At 43.5% G+C, this 12493-nt stretch overlaps 1 protein-coding gene across 1 annotated transcript; it reads right to left on the reverse strand.

The window, feature by feature from the left end:
- Positions 1–6222: 6222 nt before the first annotated feature.
- LOC119731383 lies at positions 6223–7134 on the reverse strand. Its single transcript, XM_038204556.1, has one exon. It carries the CDS (start codon positions 7132–7134, stop codon positions 6223–6225), a length of 912 nt encoding a protein of 303 aa, XP_038060484.1.
- Positions 7135–12493: the final 5359 nt, after the last annotated feature.

Raw genomic sequence — 12493 nt, forward strand, 5'->3', positions numbered from 1 at the left:
AATTTAAATCTAAATCGAATGAGCCACGCGTTAAATTGAATGAAAACTTGGTGAAATTGGCCGGGAAAACCTTTAATATGATTGTGTATTTTGTTCATTGTTTATTTTGTTAAATATGATAATTTGGTAATGTGATTCCTGATGACGTCAAAATGACGTGCCCTCTGTATCAGGGTTGATTTTCGTTCCACGTCTCAAGTTCCTGCTGAGAACAGATTGAAGAAAAGTCGCTGAGAATGACGGTCCGGGAAAAAGAAAGAAAAGCTCGTACGATTCTAAATCGGTGGCATTTTTAATGATGATTGTGCACTTAAATGCAAGGCCAGTAGAATCAGACTTACAAGAGACTGACTGAGACCTCATAGTGTGTACATTCATGTACATCTTCCTGATCCGAAAGTAACAGGGAGCAATGATATTGGGAAGAAGTAAAAAATGTTCAAACGATATGAGACAGGGAGGCACTGATAGAGGGGGTAATTCAGTCGTTCGTTAATGAGTATGAAGACAATCATTGGATCAATGCCTTTTAAAGTATGAAGAAGTCAGCCAAGAATAGGCCCTCCTTTTCAATAAAGGTTTTCTCGGAGAAATTCCGATTTGTTCAAATCAGTTTCATAATCAGCCATTAAATATTGCGTGAGTTTTGCACATGTGGTCAAATTGGCAGTAAGCCATTGACCACAAATGTTTTCAATTAGCAGATTTTGGATGAATAATTTGAAAGAAAAAACCCTAAACTAAGCAGTGTGTTAGGCTTCCTGAAATGACATCATTAAACAGTGCGCTCATACGTAGTCCGGCAAAAGCATGGAAACCTTTAATGTTTAAAGAAGTGCACTTTTGCAATAAGATTAACTAAAAAATTATGACAATGTGTATTTGTTTACACTTCACAAAGAGTTAACCGAAAAGAATTCCTGAGAAATATTCATTGCACATACCCTTTAATTAAGAAAGAAAGGCTTCTTCGGAATGAAGACATTAAATATGAGTTACGCTAAGGAAAAGGGACACGTATAAAGTCTTAAAAGATGTTTGACAAAATGTGAAATATATTTGCCCATTTATGAAAACGAATGCCTTATCAACCCCTTTATGCTGGGTTAGACGATATTGAATGAACAACTTGATGATACTTTTAATATGAACGCATATTTGATAGGGACGATAATAGTGAAATTGAATGATTCTTTTTGATTGTGAAATGCCGATCTGCGTGATCTTTCAATGTCAATCTAAATCGAAAGAACCAGGCGTTACAATGAATAAAAACTTGGTGAAATTGGCCGGGAAAACCTATAATAAGACAAATATCACTGTGGATTCAAATTCAAATTTAAAAATTGGGCCACGGTTGTCACTATTTTTATTATAGGCTTTCCCGGCTATTTCAAAACGTTCTTTATTCGAATTCACTGTTTCCAGTGGCGTAGCCCCCCCAGTCGCCCCCCCACTGAGATTTTGAGTTTCTAAAAAAATTATCATTGATCTATATGACGCCATGGGCGTCAATCCCACTTTTTGAAGGGTGAGGGAAACAATATCAAATGTCCCCCCCCCCCCCCACAGATTTTTGAACTCGTGTCTCATTTACAGGGCCCGGTTATGTACTACAATGTATCTTTTGCTTAGAAAATATTGGTTAAAGTGGTCAGAAATTGCCTCAGATAGCACCACAGAGCATTTAGAATCCAATTTTTTTCGGGGCCCTTAAGCGGGCCCCGAACCCCACGCCTATAGCTCAGAATTCTGGTAGCTGATTCAATGACTCCAACCTCGAAAACAATGTTCAAAATATTTTCTTATGCCTTTAGCTGAGAAAACATCGAAAATTATGTTTAAATAATTATCTTTTGTGCTAAGATAATTATTGGTTAAAGTGGTAAGAAATTGCCTCAGATCACACCACAGAGCATCGAGAATCCAATTTTTTCGGGGCCCTTAAACGGGCCCCGAACCCCACGCCGTAAGGGCTTCGCGCTTCGCGCTTCGCGCTCGCATCAGTTCTGATTAGTAATGTCCCCTCCCTCCCCCCACTTTTGAGAAGCGATTGACGCCCCTACATGACGCCCCCCCCCATGAAATGTTCCAGCCCTCAAGCGCCCCCCCCCCTCCCACTGAACAATTCCTGGCTACGCCACTGACTGTTTCTAATATAGGTTTTCCCGGCCAATTTCACAAAGTTTTTATTCAATTTAACGCCTGGCTCATTCGATTTAGATTGAAATTGAAAGATCACGCAGATCGACATTCGACAATCAAAAAGAATTATTCAATTTCACCATCCGGGCATTCTATCGCCTTTTAGCTTCACTCGTCCCTATCAAAGATGCATTCATATAAAAGTATTGCGTTGGTCATTCAATTTCGTCTAAACCATTAGTAAGGGGTTGATCGGGCATTCGTTTTCATTAATGGGCAAACATGTTTCACATTTTGTCAAACATCTTTTAAGACTTCATACGTGTCCGTATTCCTTAGCGCAAATCATATATTTGATGACTTTGTAGGGTATTTTTGGTTATACTCAGTACGAAAGCTGTTGTCAACTCACCAAGAGATTTGTCCGAGAATTGGGCACGAGTCCACACGCTCGGTCTTCTCGCCGCGGGACGAATATTGACTCTGTCGATCGCGATATTTCTCCTGGCGCGGATGCACGAACCACTGTTCGTATAGAGTTTTTATCCACGAGGATTGTTCAGGACACAAACAGACGATTACTGACTTGACGAAAAACACACGAAGACGATGATAAACGCTGATAAAATACTGCTGAAGATTGGTGCTCAAAAATGTCAAACGCGATAACTCGTAACTTTTCACCAAAAAAAGAACACATGGAAAAACCCACACAGAGCACATGTGGACGCACCAGCGAATATATACATGTATGTACAATACAGGGTACCAGTCAAAGATGTTCGCTGGCGTTGATTGGCGAGTTCTTTACATGTGACGCCAATGTTGTTATTTACATTAAGCCGCGTAATGGTTAAAGGGGCAGTCACTACAGTAGCTCCCCCCTAGATCGGAGCAGATAAGAAACGATCGATACAAACGACCAAATCAAAATGTTTCAAGTGCCTGAAGTGCAAAACTGGACATAACGAGCAGGCCAATGTACATGGCGTCCAGATCTAGTGGTCTTGACCTCTGGAACTGGAGGAGGCGGCGTGGGTCGAGGAGGGGGCATGGCAGGAGGAAGTTTCTGTGGGATCGCAGGTGCCCTGAGGCCGACGGGTATGGCATCCTCAAGGTATGCGACTTTGAGACGGTCAATGCTGACGGTGTCGTGCTTACCCTTCCTGTCCAAAACGAAAAACTTGTTCGTCCGTTTGAGTACCAGAAACGGGCCATCATAGGGGGGCTGAAGTGGTGTTCTCACTGCGTCGTGTCGAACGTATACATGCGTGCACGTGAGGAGATCAGGGTGCACCTGAGAGTTGCTCTGCTGGGACCGAGGTGGCGGAGGGTGAATGGTTTGCATGTGTCGTCTAAGACGATGGATGTAGTCACTGGGGTCCAGATCCCCATCTGTGGGACTAGGTGCAACAAATTCACCGGGCAATCGGAGTGTAGTACCGAGAACCATCTCTGCAGAGGAGCAACCGAGAGTTGATTTAACAGCGGTCCTGACACCAAGCAACACAAACGGAAGGGATTCGGTCCACTTCGGATTAGTGTGAGCTTTGAGGGATGCCTTCAACTGTCTATGTAGGCGTTCTACGAGTCCATTCGCGGAAGGGTGATAGGATGTCGTGCGGATTCGCGTGCAGCCGAGCATGTCTGTGAGAGCTCGGAAAAGTGAGGACTCAAATTGTCGTCCCCTGTCGGTAGTGATGGTGGAAGGTGCACCGAAACGGGCCACCCAATGGGTGATGAAAGCTCGAGCAACCGTCTCTGCCGTGATGTCAGGGATGGGTATGGCCTCCGGCCATCGGGTGAAGCGGTCAACGCAAGTTAGCAAGTATGACTGTCCATTGGAAGGCGGAAGCGGGCCAACGAGGTCAATGTGGACATGGGCAAACCTAGCGTCGGGAGTGGAAAATGTTCCCAAAGGTGATTTGGTGTGTCTATGAATCTTGCAACGTTGACACTGGTGACACCTTTTAGCCCAGGTCCTGACGTCTTTGTTGATACCAGGCCACACAAAACGTGCAGAGACTAAGTGCTGCGTCGCTCTGATACCAGGGTGAGACAAGCCATGTAATGCATTGAAAATGGGCCGTCGGAACTTGTGAGGAACATAAGGCCTAGGATTGTCCGTAGTCGTGTCACAGATGATGGTGCCAGGCGATGTGGGGAGAGGCACTGTGATGAGTCGTAACGAAGTGTTGGTCAGGTTGAGTAATTCCGCATCGGTCTGTTGGGCAGCGGCTATGGCCTCAAAATCGATGACATCGGAAACCTCCAAAGCATCGATTAGTGCCATGCGTGAAAGTGCATCTGCTGCCGTGTTAGATTTCCCACTGATGTGACGGATGTCAGACGTAAACTGTGAGATGTAATCAAGATGACGAACTTCACGTGGTGAATGGCGATCTGGCTTGGAATGCATAGCGTAGGTGAGTGGTTTGTGATCTGTGTAAATGCAGAACGAGCGACCTTCGAGCATATGACGGAAGTATTTCACGCTGAGGTAAATTGCGAGGAGTTCTCTGCCAAATGTACTATAGCGTGTTTCGGCCGGTTGGAGACGCTTCGAGAAGAAGGAGAGAGGTTGCCATGTTCCATCTACACATTGTTGTAGAACACCCCCGACTCCCACATCTGATGCATCGGTGAGAAGGCACAATGGTGCCTCAGCCTTTGGGTGGACCAACAGCGTTGCATCTGCTAATTTTGCCTTGACGCGCTCGAATGCTGACCGGGCACGCTCGTCCAACTCGATGGGTTGGTTTTTCTTCTTACAGTTCTTGAGCATGTCAGTGAGAGGTTGAACGGTGTCTGCACAATTGGGGATAAACCGTCTGTAGAAGTTGATCAACCCAAGAAATTCTCGTAACTTGCTAAGTGACTCCGGCACTAGGAATTCCTGGATGCTCTTCACCTTGTCTGCCAACGGGCGGATACCAAACTGATCAACGTGATGGCCGAGAAAAGTGAGGTTGGGAACTCCAAACTGACATTTGCCTGGATTAATGACCACGCCATACTCAGCTAGACGATCAAACAGCCGTCGGAGATGATCCAAGTGCTCCGCCTCGGAAGTGCTTGCCACCAATAGGTCATCGAGATAGACGTAGACAAAAGGCAAGCCTCGGGTTACTTCGTCGATGAACCGCTGGAAAGTTTGCGCTGCATTCCGCAGCCCAAAGGGCATGCGCACAAACTCGTAAAGTCCAAAGGGCGTAGTTATGGCGGTCTTATGGACATCAGCAGGCTCGACTGGTAGTTGGTGATATGCCCGGATCAAGTCTATTTTGGAGAAAACCGTGCAACCGTACAGGGATGATGAGAAATCCTGTAGGTGTGGGATCGGGTAGCAGTCGGGTACGGTGCATTTGTTGAGTGCCCTATAGTCTCCGCAAGGGCGCCAGTCACCAGGCGTCTTTTTTGGCACCATGTGCAGAGGCGAGGACCAATTGCTGCAGGATGGCTGTATGATGCCCAACTCCAGCATGTGATCGAACTCGGCTTTCGCAACGTGCAGACGATCAGGTGCGAGTCGTCGGGGACGAGCACCGACCGGGGGTCCCGTAGTCTCAATATGATGGGTGATGTTGTGTCTCACTTCTGTATGCGTATACACCGGACGAGAAATCCTGGGGTATTCTTGAAGTAGAGTGTCATAGCATGAAGCTGATGCAACCACAAACATAGGACTGACGGAAGCTGTATGCGATGAAATCCCTTGTACAGAAAGATTCGTGTTGGTATCGATGAGTCGATTGTGTCGTACATCAACCAATAAATCAAAGTGGCGGAGAAAATCTGCACCAATGATTGGTGTTGGTAAGTCAGCAATGATGAATACCCAACGAAATACACGCCTCAACCCAAAATCTAATGTTACAGATTTTTCTCCGTAGGTCTTGATAGGCGAAGCATTGACTGCCTGTAAGTTAACGGAAGTAGATTGCATCTTAAGTTTAGGGTTATGTGGAAGGACACTTACTTCTGCCCCGGTGTCGACCAGGAAACGTGTGCCCATCTGCTTATCCGTGATGTAAAAGAGGCGACTGGGTATGGTGTTGCCAGGCTGACTTGTCGCCGCTAGCCGCTGGCTTGGGGGTTTTCCGAGACTGGTGGAGTACGGCGGGAACACGGGCTGGTGCACTTGGTTGCCTTGCTACCAAACTTCCAGTGATACCAGCACTGTCGGTCTCCAGACCGACCGGCGGGGGCGCTGGGACTGCGGTCAGCAGGGTAGGTGCGGGATTTTGGACGACCACGGCTACGGCTACGGGCCTGTCCATGCTGTAATTGTGTCGTCAAGGCTTGGACTTGACGCGTGAGTGAGGCCATTTGGTCTTGCAGTACCAGGATATCCGGATGAGCTTGCGGCAGTTGGGTCTGTGGTGGAGAATAGGGAGCGGGGGCTGCAATTCCAACAGCTGACGCGGTTGAAGGGGGAGAAACTTCCACGATCTTGTCAGCTAAATCAGCCAACTGTTCAATACCTACGGAATCAGCCATGGAGGCAAGAATAGACTGCGTACTGGTCGACAAACGTTGCAGGAAGAGCTGTTTCAAGATCTTATCCTCCAGTGAACTGTCTCCGAGGAGCTGCCGCATCCGGCGTAGTAGCTGGGACGGTTTGCGATCTCCGAGCTCTTCCGAGATGAGTAGTTGGTGGAGGCGTTTCTGCTCCGACAGGGAGGTCCGGCGAATCAGCTCTGATTTAAGACGGTCATACTGGTCAGTAGTGGGTGGTGTGATCAGAAGATCCCTGACCTCCTGAGCTATCTCTGGCTGCAGAGAGGCAATGACATATGCGAAACGGGTGGCCTGTGTTGTGATGTTGCGAGTGAGGAACTGGGCCTCAACTTGCGCGAACCACAGAGTAGGGTCATTTGGCCAGAATGGTGGCAGTTTGAGACTGACCGCGGCGACTGGGTGCAGAACTGGCTTAGGTGGTAGGGCGCCCTCAGGGGCGGCGCCGTCGGCGGGGGCTGGGTCCGGCATGGCCGAGTTGAAATATAAAACAACGTGTGATGTGTACCCACGGGCGAGACACGAATGATGATGAGGGAGACCAGAGAATTTGCGAACCTTTTCCAGGTGTGCAGGGTCACCAATGTAGGGTATTTTTGGTTATACTCAGTACGAAAGCTGTTGTCAACTCACCAAGAGATTTGTCCGAGAATTGGGCACGAGTCCACACGCTCGGTCTTCTCGCCGCGGAACGAATATTGACTCTGTCGATCGCGATATTTCTCCTGGCGCGGATGCACGAACCACTGTTCGTATAGAGTTTTTATCCACGAGGATTGTTCAGGACACAAACAGACGATTACTGACTTGACGAAAAACACACGAAGACGATGATAAACGCTGATAAAATACTGCTGAAGATTGGTGCTCAAAAATGTCAAACGCGATAACTCGTAACTTTTCACCAAAAAAAGAACACATGGAAAAACCCACACAGAGCACATGTGGACGCACCAGCGAATATATACATGTATGTACAATACAGGGTACCAGTCAAAGATGTTCGCTGGCGTTGATTGGCGAGTTCTTTACATGTGACGCCAATGTTGTTATTTACATTAAGCCGCGTAATGGTTAAAGGGGCAGTCACTACAACTTCAAACCGTAGATTGACTTTCTTTCTTAAAGGGTATGTGCAATGAATTTTTTCTCAGGAATTCTTTTTGCGCAACTCTGTGAAATGTAAGAAAACTACACATTTGACAACACTTTTTTGGTTAATCTTATTGCAAATGTCCACTTCTTTAAGCATTTAAAAGTTTCCATGTTTTTCCGGACTAACGCTGTTACTGTGATGTCATTTCAGGAAGACACTGTTCAGTTTAGGTTTTTTTCTTTCAAATTATTCATCCTAAATTTGCTAATTGAAAACATTTATGGGAAAGGGTTGGTCATTGGCTTACTGCCATGTACTGACACAACATATAATCACCAAATAAAAGAAATTTATGACAGCAAAATATCCTAAATTCTAGCAACTTTTTTTGCTGAAATAGCCGTGTAACATTAATCATGCTTGGAATGCCATCACAGGTTTTCTAATGAATATGAAACTTTGCATTAGCATAAAAACGGAGAAGGCACCAAAAACGCCCCTCAAAATGGAAAATAAAACTTGCAAATAAGGTTAAATGTGACACAAAGATGTATTGCATTGAAAACTTTGCATGGGCCCTATGAATATGGTAAGTGTTCGGTCAGACATACGCAAGAAAACATTCAAGAAATAACGCAAGAGAAGATTTCCCGATGGTACAACCATTTCCAAACATATTACGTGTCCCGATGTCTTGCACGTCAAGAAATCATCAACGTAACAAAACCCCTTGATCAAACGTTTCAACAAGTAGAAAAGATCAACAAGGAAAAAGAAATTATCTTAGTCCCTTTCAATTAATTATTTCGTTGCATCTTGTTTCCCTCAAGTAACTTTGTAAAATTTACAGTCGTCAAGATTGTTTTTTTTTTAGGGGGGGGGGGAATGAACCTCGGAGAAAAATAGGAAAAAATGTCGATTAAAAATTCTTATTAATTTAAATGACCAAACGATGAAAGCGATTGCCCATAAACGAATAAGAAACGAAAACTGGCATGGTTATACGTTATAAGCGCACAGATGTTCGCTAATTTGAATGCGTCAACCGTCAAAAGGTTGCAAAGACTTAATTTAAGACTGCTACAAGTTAAGTCTTGAATGCACCAAAGCGAAATAGGCTGCCCCAAAACGAAAACGAACATTCACAGCAAAATCTTGGCTGTCTAAAAATGAAATTGAATGAACCCCAAATAAAAAAGAAACCCCAATTGGACCAGGTGTGCAAAACTCGCGCGAAATTGAATGGCTGATAATGAAACTGATTAGAAAAATTCGGAAATTCGCTGGGAAAACCTATATTCAAACTCGTCCATCAACATCCATTTAGTGCACTTCCAATGTTTAATTTTGTCTTTTGTCAGACAATTTCAAATTCAGTTCATACAAGCAAATTCAAACAATGATTACACGTTTTCGTCCCGGAGTATTCGATCTCGTCTCGTCTACGCAAAACCTTAGCTTGTTATTCAGAATCAAATTCGTCTAATTGATTTATATAAGACGAATTCGATCTCTGAATGCTACCATTCGGAAACAGCTTAGATGAATTTGACCTGTAATGTCGAATATTCTCGACCCAGTGACTAAAGAGGGTGACCAAACTTTGAAATTGAATGGTAAATGACTAATTTAAGTGGTTTTCTTTAAGCATGTGAAATTTTTCTCAGACGAAATTGAATGTTAGAGTTGATGAAATTGAATGAAAATGTTTTTAAATAGCCGGGAAAACCTATAGTTTCTTAGACCGTAACATTGCCAATGCCTTTCTGGTAATATTTTATCCTCTCGTCAATTTAATCATAAAGTAAGACTCGTTCATTTATGATGCAGTTACTCCGGGAGAATACACAAAAGAGGCACAACCATTAATTGCTAGCCTTCTACCTCGTCTTCTTGCCCAAATGTCAATTAGGCATCGATAAAAATAAATAAATTAAGTCAAATTATCCATGACATTTCAATTGTGTAGTTCACTGAAAAGCAGAGCCAACATAAAAAAAACCCTGAAAGCGGATTACTCCATGAACTTATGTTTTTTCATCACAGAGTTTTGGTAACCCTTGGGGTAACCCATCGGATACGCACCAATGGCGGCGATTTCTAGTCAGGATTTGGAGGGCACAGCTGCGTCGACAGACGAATCTCCGGGGGGGGGGGGGGAGGGAGGGGAGATTGCCAAGTAGGCATATTAATGGTTCGAGCTTAGTGGTAGCCCGCTAGCCAAATGCGAGTAAATACAGCGGCGGGCTAGTCAAAGCACTTGTTACATTACAGTGTAATAATTCGTTTGTCTTGTTAATGACTAATACTTTTATAGGGAGATATTTCAAGGGGGAATTAACTTAAATTATGTGGTATAGTTTAATGTTTGTAATGTAAAGTTGAATGTATTTTAATATTTTGAGCACAAAAACCACGACACCTTCTATTGTATGCCACTGTATATAAATGGCAATCAACCAAATCAATCAATCAATCAATCAATCAGAACTATTAAAGTCCCCCTGGCGAGTCATAATTATTGAAATAAGGCATGCAACTTTCTCGTGTATTCGTGGATTTTAGCGTTTTTAATGGGAATTGCGGCCTGAAATCCCCGCAAATGTCATGTTTTGGATTGATTAATACTTATCCTATTTCAAAGGTCTGGTTGAAAGGAAACTATTCTAATGTCTTACCGTTCCAAAGAAAGAAAGACGGGGTGGGGGACGGTCGTTTACATCGCGTGGATCGGACGCGGCGGACATTTCACTGAGCCGTGACCATTCAATGTACGGTACTCGTTGCGCGTGTGTGGCACATAATACACACGGCGCAAATATTGTTTCTCGCGCGTCCGCAAAATACGATGCACTGGTAAGACAAGTGCGGCAGAATTCAAGACTAGCAGCCAACAGCTCGATTTTTGAAAGTCAAACTTTTGTCTCTTAAAGGATGGTTATGGTGTCGATATTTATATCCTTTTTTAAATGCTCTTTCCAATTTTGTTGCCCAACTTGGCGCATTCGAGAACGAAATATCCCTTTAAAAAATGCCGGTCTCAGAAAATAATAATCTGATACTGACGCGCATTTGGCTTGTTTCATATCATTGCGCGGCCGACTTTTGCGCCAAACCGCTAGCGTGCAAATTTACAAAAAAAAAAACATGGCCTGGCTTTGCGTTTTTGTAGAGCGTACCGGTATTGCTGCCAAACAAACAAACAAACGCCCCAACACCCCAACAAACAAACAAACGACATAGTATCTCGTTTAAACGACTTAATATCTCAATTAAACTGCTTATTATCTCGGTTAAACGACTTATTATCTTGTTTAAACGATTAATTATTTCGTTTAAATGACTTATTTATCTGCTTTAAACGACAGATTTTACCTTGTTTAAACGACTTTTTTATCTGGTTTGTAAACGACTTATATCTTATGAATGACTTATTAGTCTCTCGTTCAAACGAGCCTAGGCGCACTATTAAAGTGAAATTCGCGCTACTAAGGTGTTCCCCATCTGCCATCTCACATCTCGCATCTGGTGTGGATGACCTGACCTTTGTGTCGCGAGTTGTAATATGCACATTTGGAACAATTATCAACCCTTTTACAGACACGAGATTTGCATTCATTAACGGGCGCTTGAGTAAAACATGATAATCACAATACTTGAAACACTTCGTCTGATTGAGCTACAGCGTCAATGTACAAATCGAAATCAACACTAGTCCATCGGAGCCAGGGGCTGAAATTTCACATATTGGTACCATCTCAAGGGACTAATCGCCACTATGATTTGTTTTTCCTACATATGTAAAAAATATCAGAAAAGTATGATAGACTTTTGTAGGTGGTAGCTTAATGTGGAATTTGGGGCTTGTTCCATGACATCACTGATGGAGGCTCAAATCTGATCTTTTTACATCAAACAATAACAACAAACTTTATTTTACTCCATAAAACACTTGCTTGATGTCCTCTACGGCATCCCAACATTAAATGCTTTCAAAGATTACAATTAATTCACCTGTATATGGCTAAACACTGTATTGAGGCCACCTGCCTAATGTGGCCAACATGTCATTGCATGTCCAGAGCTGGTCCAGTGCTGGCAAACCTTAATGGTAGCACAATACAAAGCCTGAATCGGGCCAGTGCCGGCCCTCTTGCGACAAGTTGGATTAAAAACAAAATTATGGTTAACAGAATTTAAATTTACCCTTTGCCGGTGTACGGTTAAATATCTTTTTAAAAATATTGTTAAACTACTATAAAGTGTAAATCTGATGAAGAAACTCTAACTTAGGAGTATGATAACTTGTACTAGTTTTTTGCAATGTTGAAACTTGACAAAAGTAAAAAGTTAAAGGTGGATGTTTCATCTGTTATAGGAACTCGGACCCTAAACTCCACAACCACCCCTTGGTTTCAGCAATGACTACTAACAGATATTTAAGTGCAACTTTAACTTTACATTGGACCTCCTTGTAAACCTGATTCCAAAAACAATTGGAGCAAGAAAATATTGATTTTTTTTTTTTTTAATTTCAGTAATGGAATATAAACTTGTACATGTAGCCCCAAAATTTAGAGAGGTGGTAGCAAGATATGGATTGGTCGCCCCCCCCCCATCCCTCTTTGTGATTCTCCTTCCAACCCTGCATGTTTGTGTGTCCCCTACATGTTTGTTTCTTGTTCCTCTGTCATTTTACCTCTGAAGAAGGCCTGGCTAAGGCTGAAATGTAAT

This window comes from Patiria miniata, unplaced genomic scaffold, assembly GCF_015706575.1.
Source record: "Patiria miniata isolate m_02_andy unplaced genomic scaffold, ASM1570657v1 HiC_scaffold_23, whole genome shotgun sequence".
NCBI lineage: Eukaryota > Metazoa > Echinodermata > Asteroidea > Valvatida > Asterinidae > Patiria > Patiria miniata.

Coding starts and splice junctions, on each gene's coding strand:
- LOC119731383 (XM_038204556.1), bottom strand. CDS start 7,134: ATGCCGGACCCAGCCCCCGCCGACGGCGCCGCCCCTGAGGGCGCCCTA.